This window comes from Malassezia japonica, chromosome 2 (assembly GCF_029542785.1).
Source record: "Malassezia japonica chromosome 2, complete sequence".
Classification (NCBI taxonomy): Eukaryota; Fungi; Basidiomycota; class Malasseziomycetes; order Malasseziales; family Malasseziaceae; genus Malassezia; species Malassezia japonica.
The window spans coordinates 878,947-905,962 of record NC_083371.1 but is presented as its reverse complement, the minus strand read 5'-3'; the positions used below and the strand labels follow the sequence as shown (position 1 = coordinate 905,962).

Sequence of the window (27,016 nt, the reverse complement as noted above, 5' to 3'; positions counted from 1 at the left end):
TGTGACACGGACCGGCTCTCCTCCTGCTTCGATGCGGCTTTTGGTCACGGGCGCTTCGGGGCTGCTCGGCCGCGCGGTGGTACATGCCGCCGAGCAGGCCGGGCACGAGGTGACCGGTATTGCATTCTCACGCGCAAATGACCGCCTTGCGAGGGTGGACCTGACCGACGCGGCGGCCGTCGAGGCGCTCGTGGCGCAGGTGCGGCCCGATGCGGTGATCCACACCGCGGCCGAGCGGCGGCCGGATGTGATGGAAAAGGAACCAGACGCAGCCCAGGCGCTGAACGTCGAGGTGCCGGCGACGCTCGGCAGGATCTGCGGAGGCCTCTCGCCCCCGGCGTACCTCGTGAGCCTGTCGACCGACTATGTCTTTGACGGACGCAACCCGCCGTATGCGACCGACGCGGAACCGAATCCGCTCAATGCGTACGGACGCAGTAAGTGCGATGCGGAAAAGGTCGTTGCGGATGCACCGGGGCCGACGACCAGCGTACGTGTGCCGGTCCTGTACGGCGAGACGACGTACGATGCCGAGTCGGCGGTCAATGTACTTCTTGGAAATTTGCTCTCGGATGCGCCCCGCACGGTGGATGCACACTCGATTCGGTACCCTACGAATGTTGCCGATGTGGCGCGTGCGCTTGTGGCGCTGTGTGAGCTCCAGCGTGGAAAGGAGGTGCCCAAGCTGCTGCACTTTTCTGCCGAAGAGGCCATGTCCAAGTTTGACATGTGCCTCGTGATGGCGCGTGCGTGGAACCGCGCATGCGGCGAGCAGGTCGTGTCAGCGGACCACCTCGAGCCAGAGTACGAGGCGGATCCGAATGCGTCGACACAGCGCCCTGGGCGGTGCAAACTCGATACGAGTGCGACCACGGCGCTGGGCATCGACGTGTCCTGCGTCGAGTTTGAGGCTTGGTGGGAAGACTACTTTAGGCGGCGTGGGCCCCCAAAGAGCGAGGAGGAAGAGGAGGGGAAGGAGGACAAGGACGGCCATGGCGAAAGTGACGAGGCACAGGGCGTGCAGGCGACTGCGGACGATACGCCCAACCACAGCGAGCCTGCGGCGGATGCCGAGGCCAAGGACCAGGATGCGCCTAGCGGGGCCGTGGCGGCGTCGAATGCGACGGAATCGGAAGCTATTTCGGATGCGAATAATGCCAAGACTTTGGACGCGCCTGACGCCGCCAAGGATGTTCCTGATGCGCCTGACGCCGCCAAGGACATGCCTGACGCGCCTGACGCGCCTGATGCGCCTGATGCGCCTGCCGCTCCCGACGCTCCTGAAACTGCCAAGAACACTCTTGATGCCTCAAACCTCGCTTCCGACCCTAATGATGCTTCTGATGCCCCTTCCCCTCCCCCAAAAGACGCGGCCTCGCTCGAAGCTACGTCGCCTGACGACGACGAGGCTCGCTACGGTACTCCCTCGCCGACCGATACCCCCGCCCCGCCCGAGCCGGCGGCGAGCTTCGCGGTGCGAGTCTGCAATCCGCAGCGTGTGAGCGACCGCGTTTCGTCGCATGTCGTCTACACGGTGCGTGTCACGACCGACGCCAAATGGATCGAAAAGAACGAGCTCTCTGCCCTGCGGCGCTACAGTGAATTCCGCTGGCTGCACGCCGCCATGGTGCACAACCACCCTGGTGTGATTGTTCCCTCGATTCCCGAAAAGGTGAAGCTGAACAACATGGCGCCCGAGCTGGTCGAGTTCCGCCGCCGTGCGCTTGAGCAGGCGCTGCACAAGATGCTGCAGCACCCCTTGCTGCAAAAGGACGAGGACCTGCTCATGTTCCTGCAGAGTCCCAACCTTGCTGCCGATATCAAGGCGCGCGACCAGGTCAAAGGCGCGGTCATTACGCCCGAGCAAAAGACCTACCTCGGCTGGAGCCAGTCGCTGAGCACCTCGCGCTTCCGCGAGACGGACGAGTGGTTCAACCAGCAGCAAGAGTATCTTTCCCAGCTCGAGGCGCGCCTTGCGTCGGTCGTGGCAGCGATCCAGACCCTTGCGCAGAGCCGCCAGGAGCTTGCGGCGGCGCAAGAGGGGCAGTACAAAAGCCTCGTGGCTCTGTCTGGCGGCACGCTGTCGCGCGGCGTGTCGACGTGCTTTGGCGCGCTCGCCGAGATGAAGAAGCGTGCGGCCGACGCGTCGTCTGCGCTCGCGACGCACGAGGCGCAGGTCCTTGGCCTTGTCTTTCACGAGTACGAGCGGCTGATTGGCAACGTGCGCAAAGCGTTTGCGACGCGCATCGATGTCTGGCAGGCGTGGCAGCGTGCGCACGACGACCTGAACAAGCTCAAGGCGCGTCACCGCCGCTCGAATGTGGGGCACCTCGATGCGCAGATGCATGCATTGTCAAGTGCCGAGCTGCTTGCCGCTGCGCTCCATTCGCGGTTTGAGGACGTGTCGCAGCTGTGCAAGGCAGAGATGCAGCGTTTTGAGCGCGAAAAGGTCGCCGACTTGCGTGCGGCGCTCGCCGAGTACGTGCACACCTTTCAGACCGTGCAACAAGAGACTATGGACGAGCTGGCACACTGCGAGGCGATCGTGAAGCGCCATGCGTCGCGTGGAAAGGGAAAGGGCGAAAAGGGTGCGGAGAGCGAGGCGGCTGGCAAAGTTGAGGCACCGGTCGAGGCATCGGGCGAAGCACCTGTCGAGGCACCTAGCCATGGTCCTGAGACCGAGGCTAGCAATGGCCCCAAAGCCGAGGCTAGCGATGCCCCTCAAAGCGAGGCATCCAACCATACCGAGCCCGACGTCCCTGCCACGGAAAAGCCGGGTGTCCCTCCCACTGCCGAGGCGACCGCGGACTCGACCGCCGTGCAGTCCACTGCCTGACGCTCGACGCAGCGCTTTGCGCATATACCACATGTACGTACCCACCGGGGCCAGAGGATGTTTTTCGCTTCGGCGAGCACATATGTTAGCCTGATCTCTTTGAAGACAACATTTTGCTGATGGCCCCTTTCCTCGAGCACGCTAACGCCAGATCTCTGTACGTATCACACAGGGGCCAAAGGATTATCGCTTCGGCGTGATCACATATGTTAGACTGCTGATCCTACGTGACAGACAACTCTTTCCCTGATGGCCCCCTTCCCACGAGCAGACTAACGACAGAATGTATAGTATACATTGTATAGACTAGCTGTCGCTCACCGGCCGAATCGCTACGAGGATGTCGTTGATGAGCCGGCACAGAATATCATTCCGGAGCGCCGTCTGCACCATGGTCTCTTCGGCTCCTGCCAGCGCGTCCATAATGCCCGCCGCCGCATGGATGTGCCGCGCGGTGAGCGTCGGTCCCTGCTGCACTGCGTCCTGCACCGCGTCCTGCACGGAGCGCGGCACCGGGCACCCGAACCGCTCGTCGCCCTCCGACGGCATCGGCGTCGCAGACACTGCGCCGCCGTACGTCTCTGGCGGGCACCCCCGCCCTGCGCTCTCGAGCACCGTGTGTGCGGTGCGTGAGACAAAGCGCAGGACCAGTGCCGAGAGGAATGCGACGCCGCACGGCAGCGGCGCCTCGCCCGGCGTCGCGTTCGGCACCGACGGCGTGCGCTCGACCACGAACGTGATCACGCCTGGGTTCTCGACCGTGCCCTGCGCCGGAGGCCCCGTCGGCGTGGGCGACATGACCACGGGCTGCGGCGTGTGCGTCAGCGCGTGGCGGTAAAGGAGCGCCGCGCGGCGGGCGTCGTCGGCCGGTACGCGGTACGCACAGTCCTTCCACCAGCACTGCCCGTCGCGTGCGGCCTCGGCGTGCACCGCAAGGTGCTCGCGGACAATGTCCCACGTCCCTACCTGCGGCGCCGGGCATCCCTGCCAGTGGCATGCGATCGGCGGCGTACTCCGCTCGCGCAGCGAGATGCCGCGGATAATAAAGCGCGGCTGGCCGCCGGCGGTCGGCGAAATGACCATCGCCGCGGCGCCGGGAAAGGTCTGCGACACGTTGCGGATGAGATTCGCAGCGGGCTGCAGCGGCGCGCCGCCCTCGGCGGCGATCGGGGTAAACTGGTCGCGGTACGCGATCCAGAACTCCATCTGCGTGACCTCGCCCTGGGCGTCGCACTCGAACAAGAGTTTCATCCACTCGATGCCGCGCTCCGGCTCGTCGAGGCGGCGCAGGCGCTCGAGCTCGTCGGAAGTGAGCTCCTTCCAGCGCGCACGCTCCTGCGGCGATGCGTGCTCCTTGCGCTGGCGGCGCTCGCGCTCGCGCTGGCGCCGCGCGCGCGCCGCACTCGGCACGGCGGCCGCCCACGGCGCGGTGGTGTTGGCCGCCAGTGGCGTGTCGCGCTCCCAAACCGTCTTGCCCAGCGCGAGGTTGCGCACAAGGTACGTGAGCACCGCGTGCAAGAGCGGCACGCTCTCTGCCTCGACCTCGTCGGATTCTTGCAGCGCGCGGCGCGCAAGGCCGCTGCCGTATCCGACGTCGCACACGTCCTTTAGCGTCAGTGCGCCCAGCAAGAGCGCATTTTCGCCGGTTGCCACCGTCTGGTACAAGAGGTCGACCGCTGCCTCGAGCAGCTCCGGGTCCTGTGTCAGGGGCAGCAGCGCGAGGCACCGCGCCGTGATGCCGAGGCGCGTCGGCGCGAGGTTCGGCGTGGCGTCGATCCACTGCGGCGCATTCGCCTCGTTCGAGGCGATGGCGCGCAGGCAGCGCAGACTCGCGAGGAGCAGTGCACGGTCGCGCGTCGTATGCAGAAGCGTATGCAGCAAGACAAAGACCTTGTCTTCGGTGCGCGTCGGCGCTTCGTTTTGGTCGTTGGACGCGTACGCGGTGCGGACAAAGTCGCTCAAGACGATGCGCGGCGCGAGCGACTCGAGCACGTCCAAGATATTCACGCGGAGGTCTGCACACGCGTCCAGCGCGAGCGCAGGGTGGGCGTCGAGCGTATGGCGCGCCACGTCAAACACCACCTGGAGGACGCCCGGCACGACGGTGAGCAGCGCGGCGTTTTGGGCGCTGAGCACCGTGTTGCGCAGCACGAGCGTCGCTGCGAGCGCACGCTGCAGCAGCGCCGCGTCCTTTGCGACGCGCTGCGGCGCAAAGTTAGGCTGGTTCTGCGTCGGTTTCCACGGGCGCGACAAGGCGACGCTCGAGGCCGCGAGGCCCATGCCGCCGTTATCGCCCGGCGCGCCAATACCGCAATCGATTTGCCAGTTGCTAGCCGTAGCGTACTGGTCCGCGTCCTCGTCCCACTCGTGCCGCGGTGCCCCGCTCAGCGCGAGGCCGAGGCGCTTGACCCAGCGCACCAGCGCCTCGTCCAGGCCGGGGTAGTCGCTCAGCTGGAAGCGGTCGCCCAGCTGCTGCGTATACGAGCAGAGCCGTGCGAGAGCCCAGTCCATCTGCGACGGGATGCCCGAGCAGAGCGAGAGGTACAGGCGGTTGGTCGGTCCAGGCTCGAGGTAGAGCGCTGCGTCAGCACAAAAAAAATACGCACGTTCCATGGGCTCGCTGCGTATCGCCGCGCGTGCCATCGGCACAGTTCCGCGGCCTAATGGTGTCTCGATACGCCGCATCGGCGCACCTGCGGCACTCGCGACGCTGATCCCGTTTCCGTTCATGCAGGCTCGGCGCGTAGTGCGAACGTCGCGTCTATGGCCACGTGGTACCACGTGCTATGAAGCCGGCGCCGTGGGGCGGCGGTGGGCGAGGACGTCTTTGAGCTCCGAGACCATCGCGGTCGGCGACTCGTTCTGGGCCTCGGCGGCGCGCGCGCGCTCCTCGTGCATCAGGCGGATGCGCTCTGCACGGGGCAGCGTGGTGCGGATCGCCGGCGCGGGCGCCTCGCCCTCGTATACCTCTTCGCTCCCGATCGGGGGAAGGTGGGCGGGCGACGTCGCGTGGAGCAATAGATCCGATAGTGTCGTGTCCTGCTCCTTTTCTGTGCTTGCGTAGAAGGAGTTTGTTTCGTTTGCCTCTTTCGGCTCGTCGGGTATCTCGTGGCCGCTCTCGTGCGTCTGGTCCAGGCCGACCGGCGCCGGCGCCGGCGCCGGCGCCTGCGGCGCGTGGCCCGCCTGGATGATACGCAGGCCGGCCTCCCACTCGTTCGAGAGGGCCAAGAGGTCGTGGCGCATACTGTCAAAGAGTGTCTGCACGTCTCTGTCGCCTTTTTCGGGGGCAAGGGGTGTGCCGTGCAGCGCAGGCAACGGCGCGACGCTCACGTCCTCGGCGCACACTTGGAGCTTGCACTGGATCGTGCGCAGCATGCGCCCCATCTCTGTCATGCGGTCGGCGAGGCCGAGGTGCTTGTGCAGCGACGTTGCGCCGTCGGCGTGCACTGGGTCGTGCGGCAGCCCCATGGACGTCTGCAGCTGTGCGTCCATCTGGCGCCCGATCTCGGAAAAGAGGTGCACGAGCGGCTGCAGTACGTCGTGGATCACAATCTCGTCCCAGTACACATCCAGCGGCATCCCCTTTTTCGGTTGCATCGAAAAGTCGAGCGCTAAGAGGTAGTAGAGCGTGGCGACACGCGCCGTGTGCATCTGCTCAAAGCGCATGCGCAGCTGGCTCAACGCGAGGCGGTCGCTGCGTTTCGGCAGCTTGCGCCGCAGCGGCTCCTCGGCCTCGTCGGCACTGCCGACACTCTCGGCGAGCTCGTCGCCCACCGAAAACGTCTCGGACGTGGACGTGGGGAGCATCGCACGCCCGTGCATCGGCACGGGCGACATTGGCTGGAACTTGGGCGCACGCCGCGGCGGCGTCGCGTGGGAAAAGAGCGCGAGCGTCCGCGGCGTGAGGCTCGCGCTGGGCCGCTCGCCCGGCGTGCCGACCGGCGAGAGACTCTCTCGCTTTTCGAGTGCGGCCTGCCGCTCCTGCAGCTCCTGGATAATCCCCAGCTCGCTCGTGCGTGCAAGCGGAGCGAGGCGCTGCTGTGCGTTCATGCAGTGGAACGACGCCTGCTCGACGTGCTCCGAGAGCGCCTTGCGCAGCGGTGTGAGGCGCTGCGGCGACGTGCGCGTCGACGGCGCAGGGAGCACCCACGGCCCCTGCCACGGCGCATAGTCTTTTTCGAGTTCCGGCGAGCTCGACGTGCCTTCGATGCGCGAGATGGGCGGCAGCGGACTCGAGAGGCTATAGCCCCGTGCGACGACCTCGACTTCCTGGATCGCAGCGAGCATTGCATTGATGCTCTTGTCCATTGCATGCGCGGCCTTGACGAGGTCCTTGACGAGGCGCAGCGCGCGCATCTGCAGACGCACGCGCTCGTCGGCGACCCACGCCGGGGGCGGCACGCCTGCCGCGAGGTACCGCGGGCGTGTCTGGCTCGGCGGGCGCGACACGAAGCACTCGAGGCGGCGCTCGCCCCGCAGCGCCAGGAGAAAGTCGGGCCCGGCCATGCGAATGAGCTCGACCACGACAATCGCCAGCAGAAGAAACGCGAGGTGCATCTTGACCAAGATCTGCACCATCTGCTTCACATGCACAATCGCCGCGAGCGTGCACAGGCCCACGGCGGCGTGAAAGAGCATGCGGGGCGGCTGGCCCGAGATTGCCGAGTACGTCGTGTACCGCCCCCCCTCGCGCGCGTCGCCGCGTGCGCCAGACAGCGGCCGTGTGTCTTGGTCGTCGCCGTACATGGATATCGAGAGCGTCGGCGTGAGCAGGAACGAGGTGGCAATCGTATACTTGAACACTTCTGCAAACGACGTCGTGCCGTCGTCGGCGCCCCATGCCACATTGTACGCCCGCTCGTACTCGCTCTCGGGCAGCACTTCGTCGTCGTGCGGCTGGAAGTAGGTGCGGATTGCGCCGAGGAACGCCGCAAACGCCTCGCGCACCGACACCGCCGGCACAGCGCGCACCTGCTCGCCGTCCGGCGGCGCGCCTGCCCCTGCGCCGTGCACCGCGGCAAAGTACCCCGCGATCGGACCGTCGTCCAGCACCGGCTCGGCCATCAGCGCATCGAGGAAGCTGACTAATTTCAGGAACTACTTAGGTGCGCTTCCGCAGGCGGCGCTCGCGCGCGGCGGCGACGCGCGACTGCTTCTCGGCGGCGGCCTCTTCCTGCGCAGCGTTCGGCGCGGCGTGCTTCTGCGCGCCGCTCTCGCTGAGCATCGAGTCGAGCGCGGCGCCGCGCGAGGCGGTCACCGTGTCCGCCTCATTCACCTTGCGGGCATACAGGCTCGCCGGCGGCGGGCGGCGGGCGGCCGCCTCCGAGCCCGGGTGTGCGTTGCCGCTCGCGAGGCCCGAGCGCAGGCCCTCCATGAACGACTTTTGCTTGACGTTCGGCTTGACCGGGTGCTCGATGCGCTCCGGGAGCTTGAGCATGCGCTTCATAAAGCGCGTGCGCAGCGCCAGGAGCTGGAGCAGCGAGAAGGTGTTGGTCGTCGTCCAGTACAGGAGCACGGCCGAGGGGAAGCCCGAGACGAACCACGCTGCGAGCACCGTGACACCGCGCAGGATATTCTTGACGAGGCGTGCCTGCGACGTCTGGTTCATCGCCGTGGTGCCCGTCTCGGCGCCCGTCTCGAGCACGAGGAGCGTCATGAGCGACGAGGTGATCGGCAGCACGTAGTACGGGTCGGCGAGCGTCAGGTCCTGCACCCAGCCAAAGCCGCCGGTGGTCAGCGCCGGGAGCTTGGCCTTGGCGAGGCCGTCGAGGGCAAAGTAAAACGACAAAAACACGGGCATCTGCACCGCAGGGAGCAGCAGCGAGCGGAACGGCGAGCAGTTGTTGTCAGACAGGAGCTTGCGCACCTGCACGGCTGAGCGCTGCATCTCCTGCTGGTTGCCGGTCGACTTGGCGTACTCGAGGTCGGCGAGCATGCCCTGCATCTGGGGCTGGATGTTGGACAGGCGGATCGAGTTGCCCTGCACGTAGACGAGCAGCGGCGCAAGCGCAAGACGGATACCGCACGTCACCAGCACAATCGTCGCCCACCACGGCAGGCTCGTCAGGTACTGCGTGCTGTCCAGCAGGTGCTGCAGCAGACCCGACGGCGACCAGCCGCCGAGGCCGAGCGAGGTCAGCTCGGTCGTGGCCTGCTGCGACGCCTCCGAGATCGCCTCGACCTCGGAGTTGAGCAGCTGCTCGCCGCTGTGGTTCGCGTGCGAGAGACGCTCCTGGACCGAGGCCATGGCGTCCTTGGCCTCGCCGGCGAGCTCGCCGCTGGCCTCGTTGGCGCTCGACAGGTAGCCCTTGGCACCCGACGCAATCTCGCCGCCGGCCTCGCTCGCACGCGCAAGACCGTGCTCGATGGAGGCGTTCGCGTTCGCGAGGTAACCCTGCGTGGAAGAGGCGGCGCTCTTGGCGCTCGAGGCGAGCGAGCTGCCCGCCTCGCTCGCGCGCGCGAGGCCCTCTTCAACCGAGGCATTCGCGCCAGAGAGGTACTCTTGCGCAGAGGACGCGGCGCTCTTGGCGTCGGTCGCCAGCTGGCTGCTCGCCTCGTTCGCGCGCGACCAGCCGCTCTGGAGCGCGGTGCCCGCCGAGGACAGACCGTCCTGGATCGAGGTGCTCGCCGACGACAAGTTCTCCTTCAGCGAGGTCGCGGTGTGCTTGGCCTCTTCCATAAAATTGTCGGCACCAAACGCCGAGTTCGACTTGGCCTCCGAGACCTGCTCGAGGACGGCGCGGCGCGCCGCCTCGTTGTTCTCGCTGCTGCCCCACAGCGAAAAAGCACGCGCAGGGCCAAAGCCAGCCGCCATCGGAGCAATCGCAACAGTGCGCGTACGCGCCATCAACATACCCCGGCGCTCGAGGGCGCCGGGCAGCAGCCGTCCCACACGCTGCACGGACATGGACGAGGAGCGGAAGAAGCGCACGTGATGCGCCACGCTCCTTCGCCGGGGTGGGGCAAGGGGCAATAGATTACAATCCTACGCTCCAGATCAGTGTACGTGGCCATCTATACATCGTCTTAGGGCTTTCGGAATTCAGACAGGACGGGGAGAATGAGGTTGAAGGCGGTATAAATCTCCTCGCGCACTTTGGCACCAGTCAGCACGATTTTTCCCGAGACAAAGATCAGGAGCACAACTTTCGGCTTGACCATGCGGTAGATCAATCCAGGGAACAGTTCCGGCTCGTACGAAGAGTAGACACCGTGGCTGTATGCAAGACCCTCGAGGCGGATGGGGAAACGCACGTCGCACGATCCGACAATGTTTTGGATCTTGAACTCGCTAAAGCGCGCCTCGAAGCCGAGCTTTTGAATAATGCGCGCATACTTGCGGCTTGCGAGGCGGCTGTCCTCCTCGCTCTTTGCACCCGTAATCACCATTTTTCCAGATGCAAAGATCAACGCCGTAGTTTTCGGCTCACGAATACGCATAATCACCGCAGCAAAACGCTACTGTTAAAAGATGGAGGCATACCTTTGGGTTGTACTCAGCGTTGCGCGCGTGCAGCGCGATTGTTTTCAGGTCCAACCGCGCCTCGAGATTCACCGTAGCCACAATGTTTCTATCGTGTGTTAATTCTGTCATCGTGCCGCAAGATACTCACTGCAAGGTCGGCACGATACCGTGCATACTCGAGAGCATCTGCTCCGTGATAGGAGCGTGCACAGACGGCGGCACCTTTACATCCTTGTCCTCCTCCCCCTTCTCCTGTTCACCTCCCGCCTGACTCGGCAGCGCCAGCGCTTTGCCGTTCTGCGAAGCATCTACCGAAGCCTTCGGCTGCTGAGCTTGGGGAAGCTGGAGAGTGCCATTAGTCGACATGGAATCGATTCACAACCAAAATCGAGACCACGACTGCCTGTGCTCCGTGGGCCAATTTCGCCACACGCGCCGCCAACGGGGAACGGCCGAGGAAAGCCCTCCTTTTATAGTCTTTGCACCCCTTCCCGAAAAAGCACGTGATTCCTCCACCACGTCTGCGGGATTTTAACGGCGCACGATGGCCAAGCAGCAGGCGTGGCCGCGCGGCGAGTCTGATGTGGCCTCTTCCTTGAATCGCTACGCCCACTCGCAGTCGGGGCCGTTTGCCGAGTCTTCATCCACCCCCCACCAGCCGTTCCGCCCTGAAATGGTGTCCAGTACGAGCGGCGGCCGCAACCACGACGGTGAAACGCCGCCGACGGTCATGAACCGCAGCAACCCGGCGTTTTTAAACAAGCTGCAGAGCATGGTCGACGATCCCAAGACGGACGAATTTATCCGCTGGTCACCCGCGGGCGACACATTCCTCGTGCCAAACCACGTCAAGTTTGGCGACGAAGTCTTGCCGTGCTTCTTTAAGCACAACAACTTTAGCTCATTTGTGCGCCAGCTCAATATGTATGGCTTTCACAAGGTGCCTCACCTACAGCAGGGCGCGCTGAAGCACGAGCAGCCGTCGCAGAACGAGCTCTGGGAGTTTTCGCACCCCTACTTTTTGCGCGACAAGCCCGAGCTGCTGTCCAAGGTGCAGCGCAAGCGCAGCGGCAAGGAGCGCGACCAGGCCAGTGCACAGGTGCACGACGAGACACCGGGGATGACGGCAATGAGCAACGCCCTCACCCGCGGCGACTTTCACCACAGCCTCGGCGATCCAAACGACATGAGCGGCGCAGTGACGCCAGTGCAGCTCAACAACCTAATGGCCGCGATCCAGGGCATCAAGAACAACCAGCGCACGCTCATCGACGAAATCTCACAGCTGCAGCACTCGAGCCAGGCGCTCTGGCAACAGGGGCTCGAGAACCGGCAGCAGACGCGCCGGCAGCAGGACACGATCAACCGCATCCTGCGCTTCATGTCGAGCGTCTTTGGCTCGTCCAACGTCGGGGATATGCTGCAGAACCAGAGCGCGGACGCGTCGCACGCGACCGAGGGACAGACCGACAAGGACATGCGCTTTACCCCGCACAACTCCGCGATGGGCACGCCCAAGCAGGCGCCGGTGCGCCCGCCCAAGCGCCCACGCCTCCTCATCGGGCATTCGGGCAATGTGGACGAGCCGATGGACGACGGCGAAGTGGAAGAGAACCAGGATCACGATGGCGACTTTTCGCGCTTCACCGAGGCCAACAGCGACAACGAGTCGAGCCCGCCCAACACCTGGAGCCAGATCAGCGAGCGGAACTCGCCGGACTCGGCGAAAGATACCCCCAACCGCTCGTCCCAGTCGTCGACGCCGCGCAACGGCAACCGCATCGTGCCACAGACGCCGCTGCAGTCGAGCCAGGCACTGGTCAATGCACTGTCGACGCCGGGCGAAAACAATGCGTGGCTCTCCTCGCTCCTTGCCTCGCAGTCGCCCGAGAACCAGCAGGCAGGTCGCTTCGATCCGCAGGTACTCGCTGCTTTGCAGAATGCCTTGGCCGACTCGGCGAACGGCAGTGCGGACGGCAGCCAGGTGCCAGATCTGAGCGCGCTCAACATACCCAACACGGCACAGGGCGCGTGGCCAGAGGGCGATGTGCCGAACGGCATGACGCAGTGGGCACAGAATGCGATGCCGTCGCACGCCCTCGTTCCCTCCCCGCGCCCGAACCATTATCTCTCCACTCAGGAAAACACAAACAACGCGTTTCCGCTGCCCGAGGAACAGTTTGCCCAGGACGTCCAGCGGGTCAACCGCGGCGTGCAGTCGAGCGCGGACCAGACCGCCAAGCTCCAAAATTCGATCAACCAGCTGGTACAGGGGCTGCGCCTCGACCCCAGTGCGCCGCAGCCCAATGCGGCCAAGCCCGCGATGCCGGTCGAGCCGGCGGCGCACGCAGGCATGTCCAACATGGCCCTCCCGTCGTCGTACGTCGCCTCGACCCAGGCGCCGGCTGCGCCGTCGCCAGGCGCGTCGGGCGATTTCGATCTGGACTCGTTCCTGAATCAGTTTGTCGACCCGATGAGCGCAGGCGGCTCGGGACAGTCGCCGTTTCCGGGCGCGACACCATCGCCGCTCCATGGCAACACACCTACGCCGATGCCCGAGGACCATGCATCGGACTCAGTCACTACGGCTCCGGAGGAAAAAGGGACATCTTCGTAACTCTACTGTAGACCTTGACCTATACCTACCGCAACGCACGCGAGACGCCAAGGGGGCGCCGCGCCATGTTGCGTTCCACACGCTCCTTGTACGGATGGCCGCGCGTTCCAGACAACTTGCGCTCGCTCGGCGGGACGTTTTCGCTGCCGGAGGGGCACAGGCGGCGCGCGGTGCGCAGCGACTTGGGCTCACCGTGCTTCTGGCGCTGGATAATCTCGATCGCCTTGTCCCAGCCGAGCTCGTCGACGAGGTCGTCGAGCGTGTTGGAGCCCGCCTTCTCCTCTGTGTTTCCACTTGCACTAGAGACGAGGAAAGGCGCGGGACCAGCAGGGCTCTCGGTCGCAGCGTGATACGCCATCGCAGCGTGGGGAAGTTCGTACGCCTTGATCGGCGTCGAGTCCATGCTCGGAATGCTCGCCAGCGAGAGGGGCTTGTGCGGCTTGTGCGTCGTCTTGCGGCGCTTGGGTGCTTCCGCCTCGGGCACGGGCACCTCGGCAGGCAGGGGCACCGGCTCGTTCTCGTGCGCGTTCGTCTCGTGAGGCACAGGCGCGGGCTCAGCTTCGGGCGCGGGCTCAGCCTCGGGCGCGGGCTCAGCCTCAGGCGCATGCTCTCCCCCGGGCGAGGGCTGTACGGGTGCGGGCGGTGGCGCCACATTCTCCTTCTCACTCCACGAGAGGCTGGGGCTAGGGCACGACAGCGCAACTTCCGGAGCGCCGCCGTCGAGCGCCTCGCCGTGCATCGAGACGTCGTCGGCAAACTGCACGGCCGACGCAAGCTGCTCGCCCATCGGCGGCTGTGCGGGCACATCGGGCATACGACCCTGGCGCAAGCTCATGGCCATGCGCAGCATCGCACCGTCGGCCAAGTCAATGTTCTCGGGCTCCGCATAGACAGGCTCGCGGGGAGCCGGTGCAACGTACGGCTGTGCCTGAGCACGCGCCTGCGAGCCTTGCTGCGGCGACTCGCCATGCGAAAGAAGTGTACGCACGCGGCGCACCATCTTGCCGACACGCTGTGGCAGCTTCTTGGTCTTGGCCGCCTCGCGCTCCGCAAGGAGCTCGGCGTAGATGCGGCGCATGTCGCCGTGAGTCAACGGGCGCGTCTGCGGCTGCTCGGAAGGCGGCGGCGTAAAGTACATGCTCTCGTGGCGCACGTCAGGGAAGAGCGAGGTGCCCGCGCACGCCTCCAGCGCACTGCGGTCCTCGCGCACATTCTTGTCCACTGGCCTGGGGCGCACGCCGCCGTCGTGGCGCTTGGTGCTGGGGCTGTACATCACGACGCGGTGCTGCGTGTGTGTCTGCTGCTTGGGCTCGGGCGTCTCTTTCGAGCGGAACGTGCCGCGGCGGCGTAGAGGGCTTTTGAGGGCCGACTTGGTCGGGGAGGGGCTCGATGGTGACGGAGAGCGCGGCGCGTCGGTGGGCGCCGCAGGCATCGTTGACTCGGCCACCTGCCCGATGCTCGGCGTCGGCGCGTCCACAACGACGCTCGGCACCGCAAGCGTCTCGGTCGGCGTAGGCTCGTCGGCCTTGGGCGCAGACTCGGTCGTGCACGGAGCCTCAACAGCAGGGCTCGGCACCTCGGGCGCGGCGTCGACCGTAGGCGCCGCCTCTGCCGGCGCTGGCGCTTCGGCCTCGGGCTTCGTATCGTCGTGCGTGGCGTCGGTGGTGCTCGGCTGCTCAGCAGGCGCCGAAGCACTCTCGTCGCTCTTCTCCCACCCCATGCTCGGGGCCAAGTCCATCGTCGAACTCGGGACGTTGATGTCGAGCGTCGGGGCTGTGCTGGCCACCGGGCTTGCCTTTGCGCTCGGCGCGTCCGTTCCCTCTGTCGTGGACGTCGCGGTGCTTGCCGGGCGGCTCGATGTGTCCGACTGTGCGTCGCTCGGCTGCATCCTGCACGCATAGAGGCCATGCAGTGCCATCGGCTCCGAGGCATTGGAGACCGTGCGACTGGTCGTGCTTCCTGTATCGCTCGCCATGTGTGGGGAGGCGGAGCTCGGTGCTAAGCTGCTGGGCGTCGCCGGCGCGCGGGACAGACCAGCTGTCCCCATCACCGGGCTCTCTTTCATACGTGCATCGGCAATGCTCTTGCGCAGCGCATCGGCCAGCTGTGTCGTCTGCATTAGCGCACTCCACCCACACGTACCTTGCCCTTGGGCTTAATCCCTCGGCGCTTGCACAGGCTCACCAGTTGCTCGCGTCGCAAGCAGTACAGCGCCTCGCTGCGGATCAGCGCGAGATCGACGCCGTTGTCGTTGTCCATGACAGTGGCAGTGCGTCGTCGTACGGAGGAAAACAAGCGAGCCGCCCCGTAGAATGTCGTTCAACGTCAGGCACCTTCTACGCTCTATGTGGAGGTGGAGGTCAAAGCGAAAAGTGGCCGAGCAAAAAGGTGTCGAGCACGACGCGTGTCTCGGCCACGGTAATGGCCTCCTGGATATGATGCAGTGCAGCAAGGTTCTTGCGCTCCCATTCCGTAAGGAGTCCATCGGTATCTTCTTTCACGTCAGATCGCTCCGCCTTGCGCAGGAGGGATGCCTTGCGCCGCTGCTCAAACAGCCGCCGCCGGCTGAGCTGGATGAGCGTCTGGCAGTAGTGGTCGTGCAGCCATGCCTTGCACTTGGGCACGTCGACAAACCACAGGAAAAATGTCCGCTGGGGGTTGCGTTCATTGCTTTTTGGCACTTCTTGCAGGCTCAGCAGCGACGCGGCAAAGAGCCGCGAGCAGATATCGCGCGTTTCGCCCATCGAGATCAGGCCGATTTTCGAGATCTGTGTGAGTAGGGTGACGTACGTGTTTCTCTTCGAGCTTGCCATTCTCCACAAGGATGCTAAAGATGCGTCCGGCCATCGGCCCGAAACGCTCCACGACCACGTCGCGGATCATTTGCAGCTGCAGCTGGTGCACCATATTCACATATTCCACCGTAAAGCTCGTAGGGACCTTGGCCGTCCCCCCTGCGCTGGTTGTCGTCGCATTGCCAAACGGCGCGAGGAAGCGGGTGGTGCGCACCGACGACGAAATGTTGTCGTGGTTCGTCAAAATCGCCACGTACTCGGCCAGGAGCTCGGTCGTGGTGGGGTGCGCCGACTTGGAGCTCTCTTCGCCGAGGATCGAGCGCTTGTCGAGGCCGCGCTGGATCTTGAGGCCGTGCGGCAGCGCATGTACAAGCGCGGACAGCGCAATCGGGCGCGAGCGCTCGTCCATCTCGCAGCGCACCGGCCCAGGTCCGTCGCCTTGGAGCATCGCGCGGAAAATGTCCCCGGTCGTCGCGTTGTACTTTTGCGCGACGGCGCTTACGAGCATATTATTGCGGATACGCACATTAAATCGGTCATAGTGCACCCGGAGCCATACATCGCGGTCGATCTCGAGCGCGGCGCTCTCTCCATCCGCGTCGTGGCGCACCGCAGCAACGTCGGATCCGCCGTGCTTTTTCGCACGCTTGTCGCGGGCGAGCGCTGCGGTATCCGCTTTGCGCTTGAGCCCGAGGCGTGGCTCGTCCAGCGAGTTGCCTTGCGCCTCCCATTCTTTGCGGTCCTCCTCGTCAATCATAGCAGCGACCCGGACCTTGATTTCTTTCAAGGTCTTGGCCGTAGGAACGCCTTTAAAGGAGCGGCGAAGCGCATTTTCGTGCGTGATATGACGGTCTTGGCGCGAGACGTGTTGCACAGCCGTGGACGGGCGCACAAACGAGTCCTGGAGCATCTTGACCAGGAGCTGCCCGATACGCCCAGCCGCGCTTTCGCGGCCGGAGGCGACGCCGTTCATCTGGCCACCCGATCCCGACAGCTCGTCCATCAAGTCGCCCGCGCGCATCTGGCCGTGGTAGAGCAGGAGGCGGACAACCGCCTCGGCCTCGTCGCCGCCCCACTCGTGCGCGAGCGTAAGGTACGTGCCGAAGCGCAAGCGCGCGAGAATTTCGTCGACATTCGCCTCAAAGTACTCGTCCTGAGATGACTGTGCCAGGTCCGCGCCGCCATGCACCTGGCTCGAGTGCAGGACGCAGTGGTGCTGGATGAGGATCATGAGCGACTGCTGCACGAGGCGGATGGGAAGGTTCTGGCGCGAGGACGAGGTCAGCGACGGCCCTGATGCGCGTTGCTGACCATCCTCACTCCATACCGACGCAGGCAGGCGGCGCCCTGTCGTGCTCATATTCACATAGCGCCCCACTTCCCGGACGGTCATGCGGCCCCGTTGCAGGAGGACGGTGATGACGCGCTGGGTGAGTCATGGCTACGTACCTCGACGACCGGTCCAAAGTGCTCCCCGATAATATTTTGGCATAGCCGCGCGCTCTCACGGGAATAGAGCATGCTCATCGCAGTCCATGCACCGGCCCACCAGGGCAGTCGAGAGTGATTTTTGGCTGCAGAAGCAGAAGCGGCTCCGAACCACGTGCTGACTAATCTTCCTCGACCTTGCGGACGATGGTCTGGCCGTTTTCGAGCGCGGCGGCGCCCGCACCGAGCGCGAGCGCGTGTCCGGTCGACCATGAGACGCGCCAAAAGTGGCAGGAACAGGCGTGCCCGGTAGACCATGAGACGCAGGCTGCGTACCTCGAGCAGGCGAAGGCGGCACGCGCCGAAAGTGGCGCACTGGCCGCAGACGGCCAGCCCCTGTCGCTGGAGCGCGAGGTATCCTCGATTCCGCGGTTCTATATGGAAGGCGCCGACCCGGTCGAGTCGGAGCACACCGCTTCCGAGGCCGTAGAGGAGCGCGACAACAAGTGGGTGTACCCCTCGCCCAACCAGTTCTACAATGCCGTTCGGCGCAAGAACCACGATGCCAAGGCCGAGGACATGAACGTCGTCGTGCCGATTCACAACGCGGTGAACGAGGAGGCATGGCGCATGATCCGCGACTGGGAGAGCAAGTGGAATACCCCGGACGCGCCGGCGCCCCAGCTCGTCAACTTTGTCGGACGACCGCGCGACTTTACGTGGCGGGCGTGGATGCGCAACCTAGCTGGCTACCAGCTGCCCTTTGACCGGCACGACTGGGTGGTGGTGCGCCCGAGCGATGAGGAGAATGCGCCACCCAAAATGATGCGGTACATTATCGACTTTTACGCGGGCCGCAACCAGGCGGCGTCCAGCTCGTCGGATGCAATGGCCAAGACGGCGGATCCCAAGGGACGGGTGAGCTTTTACCTGGATGTGCGCCCGGCCCCGGATACGGTCGAGGGTATTGCGATGCGGCTGCACCGCTGGTGGCTTCCTACGTCATAGTTATACATTGTCCATATCGTCCAACACGAACGTGTCGGCATCCTCCGGATGCAGAGGCTCCAGGTCCTCCTCGCCGAGCACCGTGTCGTCGAGATGGAGAATCCGGCTCGTCTCGCGCCATATCAACCTGTGTCAGAGCGTGTGCGTACCAGCTGCTCCCTAGGCTGATGATCAGCCCGAGGCCGATTGAGATGCCATTTTGGATGCGCGTTGCCGTACTCTGGTGCGAGCGCACGTCGCGGTCCATCAGCTCGTACATCTTGGCACCCATAAAGACGTGAAAAATCAGCCGGGGGGCAGAGAGAAGGGACGAGAGTATGTACACGCCCAGCGGAAGCGTATCAAGCGACTGGGTCAGTCACGCCACTTACTGCAAGCAAGAGGTTTGTGTCTGGGTCAGTCGCGGCACGTACAGCAATAGGGGATTGGGCAGAAGCGGGAGAGTACCGCCATCCAAAGCCCGCGCTCGCGCACGGCTTCTTGCAGTGCGCGAAAGCGGCGGTCGCTTTTGATTGTCGAGAGCATATCCCACTGCCCGTGCAGCCGGGCAAGGATGCGCCGAAGGAGCACGAAACTGAGTAGAGAACTCAATATAAGCCCTCCAGATGCAATCAGCCATCCGTAAAAGAGGCGCACAGCGCTCTGCGCGAGCGACACGCCGTCTTGCGACGCCTTGGCATCGACGCTTGCAAACGCCATGCCCGCCATCGTGACCGTTGTGCCGAATCCAGAGATGGGAGGAATTGCAGTGATGCACATTGATGCATATAGTACCACCAAGCCGACCTTGGACGAGCGTATCCACGTCGCGACGCGAGCGATGCCTGGGTAAGAGCGGAAACCTACCGTGGAAGATGGCGTCGCCGCCAATGTACATTACGACCACGGCCCCAATCACATGGACAATTCCAAGTACAACAATCGCCGCCTTTTGAGCAGGAGACAGTCGTATGACGCGCTCCACGAGCTGGTCCCAGGCCGCTTGCGCTCGACGGGCGGTGGCCGCCAGCATGATGGGACGTGCGGAGGTCCCGATTGCCCGATCCGCGCGTGGAGGCGCGTCGCGTCCGCCGCGCGAACCATCATGGCGCTGCCCGCAGCGACGCAGTATGGTATTCTGCCGACCGAAATGGAATATGTAGCGAGTTCCGAGACTCTTATTCGGATTCTTCCGCTCGTATCTGTCGACCGCGTGCGGCTTTTGAGCGGGACGTACGGTCCTTTCCGGCCGCCCGCACACGCCGAGGTTCCGCTTTGGCTTGCGTTGTCACTGCGCAAGAAGCGCAAGTGTGTCATTATCCCCCCCGACTGGCTCAGTGTTGGTGCGTATTTTTTTTGTTCTTATGGGTAGACGCGCTCACAGAATATGTGCGCCAAGAAACGACATCGCTCCCCTTTGCACCCCTCCCACTCCACTATGTCGCGATTGCGAAGCTGCTGCTGGAACAGTGCGTATGGTAACTAATGCAGAGCATCGGAAGATATCCCCTCGTCGTCGCGCGTGCGTGCGCTATTAAAAGACCTGCGCGAGGCGCGGCAAAGCAAAGTACTGTCAGGCCTCGAAATGGTGAATCCGGCGCATCTCGAAGTATGTGACGACGCACTGCTCACCGCAGATGACCAATATTTCCTCGCTCGAGATTGCCGAGCTACGTCCCTTTTTCGCTACGGCCCTCCAGCAGCTGCAGGCAATTCAAGCGCAACCGCAAGAAGTCTCCGAGAACACCGAACCAGAACATGCGCATGCCGACGACACCGACATTACAGTGCGCCGCGCTGCGGCGGCCGACGTACCTATGTCATCCACAGACGCATCTACTGTAGCGCGGTAAAGTGTATTTTGGGTATACTATCGACATTGCATGAGACGTGCAGGCACAAAGTGCACGTGAAAATGGTCATTCGGGCCTTAGGACCGACGCCTCGAGACTGCCAATGGACACGTCGAGTGCGACAAAGATGCGCGATAGTTTGTCGACCTGGAAAGTAAGCTTCCTTGCGCCCAAGACGTACATAATCGCTGTAGCGTTGCAGAAGAAGAGTGGCTTGTTGGTGGACATGGTCCAGTTCCTGAGTGTTTTTTGCCTGGGCGCGCTCGCACGCGTCGACGCGCTCGCGTAGCGCGACGTATTCTGAATGAGTGCGCGTCGACCTACCGTCTAGCTTGCCCTTTCCGGCGATTCCGCGTTGATCGAGGGCCTGGCATGCCTCCATGTTGCGGAGGAACGCGTGCATATCCTCCTCGCCGTCCGTCGCCAGGGCGAGCTGAGTATAAGGGTCGAGCAGGGCGATCGCCTCGTCGTGCTCGGCGGGGCCATGTCGGAATTCCGAGGTCCAGTCAAGTCCTAAGTAAGACTTATCCTCCTTGATACATACCCTGTGTGACAGTCTTGCGCAATAATGTGTGTCGATCGGTCGTGTTGTTCAACGCCTCTTGGAGCGCTGCCACTCGCCAAACGAGGGCGTTCTTGAAACTATCTTGTGGAGTTTTATGCATGGCGTGAGGCACTACAAGCGATATCAATGCACGTAGCCGCAGCGCCAGGTTCATTGACGTCTCGGGACTGGTTCTTTCCATATTGGGTGAACCAAAGGAATGATTATATCCCAAGCGCAGGTGGTATTTGGAACCGAAAATTAGGCATCCGTTATAGCCACGCCATGTCAGGTCAGTACCCCGTTTTATTGGTCCGATCGCGGAGGCGTATGCGGAGGCTGGATTGACAGGTGATCTGCCAAAACTCCTACTGTAGCTACCTGTCAAACGGCAACAACTGTATGGATAGCGCCTCTCCCGGTGCGTGGGGGAGCACAACATACAAGAAAGTGGGAAATGGAAGAAGGAGACCCTACTTGTATGTAGGGAATCTCTCCCCACTTGTCTCGGAGAGAATCTTATCGGACCTGTTCGAACAGGCCGGTACGGTTCGCTCGACACGTGTAGTGGCCCCCCTCCTTCACAGTGGCGAACCTGGCGTTGGCTATGGCTTTGTCGAGTACGCTCGATTGGCGAGTGCTGAGATGGCGCTGCGTATGTTCCAAGGCTACGACCTCTTCGGACGTACACTGCGTATCAACTGGGCCCATCAGGGAGCAGACGCTGGCGAACCTGTCGCGCCTGTCCTTCCTGTTCCCATCCCCGGACGTATTCCTGCCCCGACCTCTGTAAACGACGGAGCTTCCCACCTCTCTCTTTCCAACGGCACATCTCAAACGGGCAGCCCTCCTTCTCGGCTTTACTCCGTCTTTGTCGGAGATTTAGCCCCGGAGATCAACGATGCTGCGCTGGCGCAGGCGTTTTCGATCTTTCCAACCATGTTTGATGCTCGTGTTATATGGGATCTCCAGTCACATCGTTCGCGTGGGTACGGATTTGTGCGGTTCGATTCAGAATCCGATGCACTGGCAAGCATCGCAACCATGTCAGGACAATGGCTCGGCAGCCGGGCAATCCGCGTCAACTGGGCCAGTCGCCGTTTGGAAACACGACCCAATTTCCAAGATAGTGACCTTCCGCAAGGTCAGTCTGCCAGTACGGGATCCTCGACCTCGGGCCGCTCGCCGGACGAACTCCCGATGGCCCCATCGATGGATATCACGGCTGTGTATGTGGGTAATCTGCCCCCCAATACCTTCTTGCTGGACATTGTGCCGCACTTTCGTGCCTTTGGCAATGTGCTTTCGGCACAAATCTTTCAAGATCGCCACTTTGCGTTTGTCACACTCGATACGCACGAGAGTGCGGCGCAGGTGATCTCCCATTACCAATCTCGTCCGCTGGTCATCCGCGGACGCCTTGTCAAGGTGGGCTGGGCCCGCTTTATGCGCCAGACCGTCTGGAGTGACTCGGGAAACAAACCGCTACCTTCTCTGTCGCCATGACCAGCGAGAAAAGTGCTCCATATGAGCGATAAACGGATTGGGTTTACTGCCAAGGCTCATTATACCTTAACGACTTGATCGCTCATGGCTTAATACACCACTCTCCACGGGTAGGTACCCTGGTAAAAAGGCGAGGAAGCCTGAACAATTGTATTTCAACGCCGGCTTGAATTTTGAGCGATTCGTTCCAGAGCTGCCCGTAATGCTGGTGTGAATACGCTGAGAAAACGCACCATGCTCCGTGAGTTTGGCATCCCTGTGGTCCTCGGTATCAACACATACGCACTGGACGCCAGCTTTCTGAGGTTAGCAAGCATGCATACCTCGAGCTCGGGGACAGGCACAGGAACCGTGCCTTGCTTCACATACACGACATGTGTGACCAGCTCCTGGATTTGGTAGGATGTAGGTTTGGCATCTGATTTCAATTCGCTGTCCGCATTGTTGAGCGAACTGCAAATAGCCTGCACGAAATCCATCGCATTCATGCCGGCCGTCTCACGGTCATGCGACGAATTGAGCAGCAGAATTTTGTACTCGAGCGTCGGAGAGCGGGCCACCGCCGTGGCTACGCCCTGCAGCGCGAGACAGGGAATAATACTCGTCCAGAGGGAGCCGCTGCGTGAGAAAAAAAGACCTACCATGAATAAACCAAAATACGGCTGCGGTTCAGACCCAGGATATACGAGGGATGCGGAACGGGAAAGACTTCATTTTGGAAGGACTGGGTTAGTCGCGCAGACCTACGTTCACGTAAAAGATGCCTGGATGAGCTGGGGGGGAGTGAACGTACGTCGGATGGGCGACTCCAGTGCGGTCATTTCATCTAGCTTGGAAAAGGCAAGATTGCCGAGCGCAGACTCCATCGAATCTTGATAGATGCTAGGCGCCAGCTCCTCCTCGTCGCTAAAGTCGGAATCGTCCATGTTGTGCGCACTCGACGAGTTCGAGGCGCTGGCCCGTGCGGCGCCGGAGGGCGGCAGACGCTGTGGCGTCTTCGCTGGGCTCTCGCTCGCAGCAGCAAAGGTGGCACGCGACGAGCTAGTCGGTGTCATCTCCACAGGCTCGGGCGACGTACGCCGCGTCGGCGCCAAACTCCAATCCGCGTCGGTCGTTACAGTCTTGCGCGGCTGGGTAGGATGCGAAATTTCACACTGCCCCACTAGCGTCGAGCCGTCTGAAAGCTCTGCAGCGATCGTCGTCGTCTTGTTAGTATTAATGGCCGGCAAGACATGGCATTCGGGCAGTGCATGAGGAATGCTGACCAGAGCAGCGAACAAAAAGATAGCGCTCTGGATCGAACGGAAGAAGCGCTGCATAGCACTCAGCAAAAAGTTGCCAATACTGCCGCCGCGAAAGTTGAAGTTGCGGTGCGCACGATGCAGCACATCGCTCTCAAACTGTACAAGGAAACCACGCACGCACTCACGCTTCTCCGCATCGATGCCCTGCCACAGGTAGTGTTTGCCTTCGAGGATATCGAGCCACTCATGCTTGATGTTCCGCAGAGGGCCATCCATTGGAAGACGGTAGGCAAGCAGTCGATGCAGAGCCTCGCGCGAGTGTGGCATACTCAGGCGCGACGAGGGGTCGGGGTTCGCGATGGCAATGCCCGCCAGCCGAATGAGGCGCGAGCGAAGATCGCCCAGCGAGGGCCCGCCTGGGATCAGACACGCACGTCTACCTACCCATCACACGAATGATTTCTGCCATTAGCTCCAACCACGCCAACGTACCGGAAGAAGAACCTGCGCGCGTATCAGCACCGATTCACTCAGGACCAACCTACCGCCATTGTCCGAAACTAGGCGTGAGTATGTACAGACGTACCTGGGAGAACAAAGATAGCATTTGGAGTAGCGCCGACCAAATCATTGTATCCGCTTCCGCCACTAATCACGAGCACTTGGCCCAACATATCAGAGGTGGACGTGGCCATGGCGCCTGCGTCGTGAAGCTTGGGGTCGTACCTCCACATCTTTTTTTTCTTGCATTTGTCAGCCGACGCTGCTGCTGCTTTTTCGGCGCGTGGATGCATCCGAGGCCCTGGCGAGCCTTGTTGCCTGTACTTCGAAGCATGTCTAGTTCTGCGCGTATGCACACTCCACCGAGTCCTCCGCCTGTTCCTGCGGAGAAAAAGGCCCGCACGGGGGAGCCGTCTGCGGCGAAACTCGACCGCCAGGCAGCGAAGCGTGACCGAAAGCGCATCCATTACCTGCAGAAAGCGTACGAGAAGCAGGTGAGCAAGCAAGGCGACCCTCCTATTTTGTTCGATATCCTTGATATGCTTGGAAAAGAGCGTGTGGATGCCATTCTGCAGCGCAAGGCAGAGTTTGACCGCGTCGCGCCGTTCGGCGAAGAAGTCGACGTGACGATCGAGCGGCTCAGTGCGCATGGCGACGGCCTCGCGCCGACGCCGCAGGGTGACCGCGTGCTAGTAGTCCCTTTTGCGCTGCCTGGCGAAAAGGTCCGCGTGGTGCCGTACGGCGCCGAGCGCCTCTACTTCAAGACGCGCCTTGTCGAGCGCCTCGGCGGCCAGAGCGACATGCGCAACGACGAACTGGTGCAGTGCAAGTACTTTGGCCAGTGCGGTGGATGCCAGTACCAAATGATTCCCTACGATACCCAGCTTGAGCTGAAGCGTCGTGTCGTCGAAAATGCGTTCCGGCACTATTCAAAGCTGGACCCTTTGCTGGTGCCGAGCGTGCTGCCTACGGTCGGCTCGCCGCAGACAATGCAGTACCGCACAAAGCTGACGCCGCACTTTGACCTTCCCCATGCGTTGCGCAAAGCGTCGAGCAAGGAAGGGCTTGATCCTGCGTCCTTCTCGGTGCCAATCGGATTCGACGGCGCGACGTCGGGGCGGGTGATGGACATTGAAGAGTGTCCTATTGGCACGCCGACGCTGAACGCGGCCATGCCGGTCGAGTACGCCAAAGTGCGTGCGAACATTTTGCAGTACAAGAACGGCGCGACGATTCTGCTGCGCGACTCGCTCAAGGACCTCGAGCCGGCAACTATTGCAGAGGGCAAGTCGGTCACGGTGACCGACCACCATGCGACGGTGTACGAGACGGTGGGCGCGACCAAGTTCTCGACGCCCGCCGGTGCCTTTTTCCAGAACAATCGCTCGATTATCCCGTTGGTAATCGACTATGCCAAAGAACAGACGTTGCCCAAAGAGGACGACGGCAAGCCGCGGTACCTGGTCGACACCTACTGCGGCTCTGGGCTCTTTGCGCTGACCCTCTCGCCGATGTTTCACGAGGTCGCCGGCGTCGAGATCAGCGCAAGCTCGATCGAGTGCGCCAAGCACAATGCAGCGCTCAACGGCATTACCAATGCCAAGTTTTTGGCCGGCAGCGCGGAAAACATCTTTGCGAGCATCGCCTACCCCCCGGAGCAGACGACGGTCGTGATCGACCCCCCGCGCCGCGGCTGCGACCAGCCGTTTATCGACCAGCTGGTCGCGCTGAAGCCCAAGGATATCGTCTATGGTACGTCGTGTTGCTGACCCAGTTTCGTGCAATGTCCACGTACGTTCTCTTGCTCACCCAGACGCAAGCGCGTGATGTCGGTGCGCTCCTCCGTGCCTGCCCCTCGTACAAGATCGAGAGCGTGCGCGGCTTTGACTTTTTCCCCCAGACGCAGTACGTCGCCTCGCTCACACAGCCACGTCGAAGGGGTATGCGTATTGCACAATACAGACTATGGATCGTAGGTGGTCAGATGTACAGTAGCCATGTCTATCCTTTATTTTCCCAAGGCAGCAAGCACACAAAGCTCACTGCGATCACGGCACAGCCCGCCAGACCCGTCCACGTACAAGGCACGCCTAACACGAGGTCGGTCAGCTGCACAATGACGGTCGTCAGCAGGCACGACATGCTCGCCAGCACTGGCCCCCAGAGCGAGAGGAGGATCGAGAAGCACCCGTTAAAGATCATGCCGCAGCTTGCGCCCATGACGATCCAGCCGAGCGTCTCGCCATTTGGCGGGAGCGCGAGCGGCTCAAAGTCGACCAAGTGCGCGACAAGCAGCATGGCCCACAGGAGCACAAATGTTGTGAGACCAATGCCCGACGTCATTGCCATTGCGTGCATACCAAACGGTAGCGGCTCTTCGGTCGGCGCCGCCTCTTCGTGGTCCTCGTTATGGTGCGTTGCGTGCTCGTCCGCGTGCTCGGGCGACGACGCGAGCGGCCGGAAGCCGGCGTGATTTTCGTCCGGCACGGTGGCAATCAGTTTGTACAGGACCTCGTACGCGGCCATCCAGATGGCGCCGAGCAGCGCCAGCGAATTGCCGAGCATCGCACGCGATACGATCGGCTTGATGGTCTGCGCCGCGATCGTGACTGGCTGCGTGCTCGCGTAGGACACGATACCCACGCCGACGACGCCGAGGAGCACCGCAAAGGCTTGGAGCTGGGTCAGCCACGGGACGTACATAGTTCCATTCCTCGTTGAGGAAAATGACCGAAAACACCAAGGCCCAAATGCTAAAGGTGTTGTAGATCGAGGTGACGTTCGCCATGCTCGTCAGGGGAAGCGCCACGAACCAGCTCACGGCCGGGATGGTGATCCCGAGCATGATCAGGACGAGGATCGAGAGGAGCGTCAAGAAGAACGACACAGAGGTATGCGCGGGCCCGAGGCCCACTTTCGAGCGTACATGGTCGAGCTGCTTCTGCACGTCGCGCTTCAGCAGGCCGAGGAAGTGCGAGATCGGCCGGCCGGTCGTCACGCGCAGGACCAACAACTGGATCGGAAGCAAAAAGGTAAAGCTGCTGTGTGTCACATACAGAAGAAGCAGCGGCTTCTCGTAGCGCAGTGCGTGCTGTATATGTTGCGTAGACTCTGTTTGCACCGTGTAGGCAAACAGGATTGCGAGAAACGCCACGACGGTCTTGGGACCGCCCGGCAGGCGGCTCACCATCGAGCCGGACATCGTGGTGGAGAGCAAGTGGAGGCGCCCTGGTTGAATTT

At 62.7% G+C, this 27,016-nt stretch overlaps 15 protein-coding genes across 15 annotated transcripts; 6 read left to right on the top strand and 9 right to left on the bottom strand.

Annotated features, from left to right (window-relative positions):
* Window positions 1-31: 31 nt before the first annotated feature.
* Window positions 32-2,836, top strand: vps5 (Vacuolar protein sorting-associated protein vps5; the record flags this gene model as incomplete). Its single annotated transcript, XM_060265553.1, has 1 exon — window positions 32-2,836. One exon carries the CDS (start codon window positions 32-34, stop codon window positions 2,834-2,836), a length of 2,805 nt encoding a protein of 934 aa, XP_060121536.1.
* A 306-nt stretch (window positions 2,837-3,142) lies between these two features.
* MJAP1_001599 (uncharacterized protein) lies at window positions 3,143-5,566 on the bottom strand (the record flags this gene model as incomplete). Its single annotated transcript, XM_060265552.1, has 2 exons — window positions 3,143-5,415; window positions 5,443-5,566. 2 exons carry the CDS (start codon window positions 5,564-5,566, stop codon window positions 3,143-3,145), a joined length of 2,397 nt encoding a protein of 798 aa, XP_060121535.1.
* Window positions 5,567-5,620: 54 nt separating this feature from the next.
* Window positions 5,621-7,900, bottom strand: MJAP1_001598 (uncharacterized protein; the record flags this gene model as incomplete). The annotated part of the gene is made up of 1 exon (XM_060265551.1): window positions 5,621-7,900. One exon carries the CDS (start codon window positions 7,898-7,900, stop codon window positions 5,621-5,623), a length of 2,280 nt encoding a protein of 759 aa, XP_060121534.1.
* A 37-nt stretch (window positions 7,901-7,937) lies between these two features.
* On the bottom strand, window positions 7,938-9,743 carry MJAP1_001597 (uncharacterized protein; the record flags this gene model as incomplete). Its single annotated transcript, XM_060265550.1, has 1 exon — window positions 7,938-9,743. The coding sequence occupies one exon, from the start codon at window positions 9,741-9,743 to the stop codon at window positions 7,938-7,940; it is 1,806 nt and encodes a 601-aa protein (XP_060121533.1).
* Window positions 9,744-9,862: 119 nt separating this feature from the next.
* tbp1 (TATA-binding protein (TBP)) lies at window positions 9,863-10,667 on the bottom strand (the record flags this gene model as incomplete). The annotated part of the gene is made up of 3 exons (XM_060265549.1): window positions 9,863-10,294; window positions 10,320-10,407; window positions 10,450-10,667. The coding sequence occupies 3 exons, from the start codon at window positions 10,665-10,667 to the stop codon at window positions 9,863-9,865; spliced, it is 738 nt and encodes a 245-aa protein (XP_060121532.1).
* A 178-nt stretch (window positions 10,668-10,845) lies between these two features.
* Window positions 10,846-12,918, top strand: CTA8 (Heat shock transcription factor; the record flags this gene model as incomplete). The annotated part of the gene is made up of 1 exon (XM_060265548.1): window positions 10,846-12,918. One exon carries the CDS (start codon window positions 10,846-10,848, stop codon window positions 12,916-12,918), a length of 2,073 nt encoding a protein of 690 aa, XP_060121531.1.
* Window positions 12,919-12,943: 25 nt separating this feature from the next.
* Window positions 12,944-15,177, bottom strand: MJAP1_001594 (uncharacterized protein; the record flags this gene model as incomplete). The annotated part of the gene is made up of 2 exons (XM_060265547.1): window positions 12,944-15,031; window positions 15,061-15,177. 2 exons carry the CDS (start codon window positions 15,175-15,177, stop codon window positions 12,944-12,946), a joined length of 2,205 nt encoding a protein of 734 aa, XP_060121530.1.
* Window positions 15,178-15,278: 101 nt separating this feature from the next.
* Window positions 15,279-17,240, bottom strand: RPC82 (RNA polymerase III subunit C82; the record flags this gene model as incomplete). The annotated part of the gene is made up of 3 exons (XM_060265546.1): window positions 15,279-15,686; window positions 15,709-17,139; window positions 17,163-17,240. 3 exons carry the CDS (start codon window positions 17,238-17,240, stop codon window positions 15,279-15,281), a joined length of 1,917 nt encoding a protein of 638 aa, XP_060121529.1.
* Window positions 17,241-17,348: 108 nt separating this feature from the next.
* Window positions 17,349-18,149, top strand: CYT2 (holocytochrome-c synthase; the record flags this gene model as incomplete). The annotated part of the gene is made up of 1 exon (XM_060265545.1): window positions 17,349-18,149. One exon carries the CDS (start codon window positions 17,349-17,351, stop codon window positions 18,147-18,149), a length of 801 nt encoding a protein of 266 aa, XP_060121528.1.
* A 122-nt stretch (window positions 18,150-18,271) lies between these two features.
* TVP38 (Tlg2-vesicle protein) lies at window positions 18,272-18,857 on the bottom strand (the record flags this gene model as incomplete). Its single annotated transcript, XM_060265544.1, has 3 exons — window positions 18,272-18,276; window positions 18,369-18,498; window positions 18,624-18,857. The coding sequence occupies 3 exons, from the start codon at window positions 18,855-18,857 to the stop codon at window positions 18,272-18,274; spliced, it is 369 nt and encodes a 122-aa protein (XP_060121527.1).
* Window positions 18,858-19,233: 376 nt separating this feature from the next.
* On the top strand, window positions 19,234-19,973 carry PSF2 (DNA replication protein psf2; the record flags this gene model as incomplete). The annotated part of the gene is made up of 5 exons (XM_060265543.1): window positions 19,234-19,471; window positions 19,501-19,597; window positions 19,620-19,737; window positions 19,766-19,915; window positions 19,959-19,973. 5 exons carry the CDS (start codon window positions 19,234-19,236, stop codon window positions 19,971-19,973), a joined length of 618 nt encoding a protein of 205 aa, XP_060121526.1.
* An 837-nt stretch (window positions 19,974-20,810) lies between these two features.
* Window positions 20,811-22,031, top strand: MJAP1_001589 (uncharacterized protein; the record flags this gene model as incomplete). Its single annotated transcript, XM_060265542.1, has 2 exons — window positions 20,811-20,821; window positions 21,683-22,031. The coding sequence occupies 2 exons, from the start codon at window positions 20,811-20,813 to the stop codon at window positions 22,029-22,031; spliced, it is 360 nt and encodes a 119-aa protein (XP_060121525.1).
* Window positions 22,032-22,074: 43 nt separating this feature from the next.
* On the bottom strand, window positions 22,075-23,723 carry MJAP1_001588 (uncharacterized protein; the record flags this gene model as incomplete). The annotated part of the gene is made up of 7 exons (XM_060265541.1): window positions 22,075-22,077; window positions 22,130-22,150; window positions 22,355-22,649; window positions 22,673-22,755; window positions 22,779-22,795; window positions 22,825-23,691; window positions 23,720-23,723. 7 exons carry the CDS (start codon window positions 23,721-23,723, stop codon window positions 22,075-22,077), a joined length of 1,290 nt encoding a protein of 429 aa, XP_060121524.1.
* Window positions 23,724-24,108: 385 nt separating this feature from the next.
* On the top strand, window positions 24,109-25,752 carry MJAP1_001587 (tRNA (uracil(54)-C(5))-methyltransferase; the record flags this gene model as incomplete). Its single annotated transcript, XM_060265540.1, has 4 exons — window positions 24,109-25,528; window positions 25,551-25,567; window positions 25,590-25,681; window positions 25,704-25,752. 4 exons carry the CDS (start codon window positions 24,109-24,111, stop codon window positions 25,750-25,752), a joined length of 1,578 nt encoding a protein of 525 aa, XP_060121523.1.
* Window positions 25,753-25,777: 25 nt separating this feature from the next.
* On the bottom strand, window positions 25,778-26,978 carry MJAP1_001586 (uncharacterized protein; the record flags this gene model as incomplete). The annotated part of the gene is made up of 3 exons (XM_060265539.1): window positions 25,778-25,818; window positions 25,858-26,455; window positions 26,478-26,978. The coding sequence occupies 3 exons, from the start codon at window positions 26,976-26,978 to the stop codon at window positions 25,778-25,780; spliced, it is 1,140 nt and encodes a 379-aa protein (XP_060121522.1).
* Window positions 26,979-27,016: the final 38 nt, after the last annotated feature.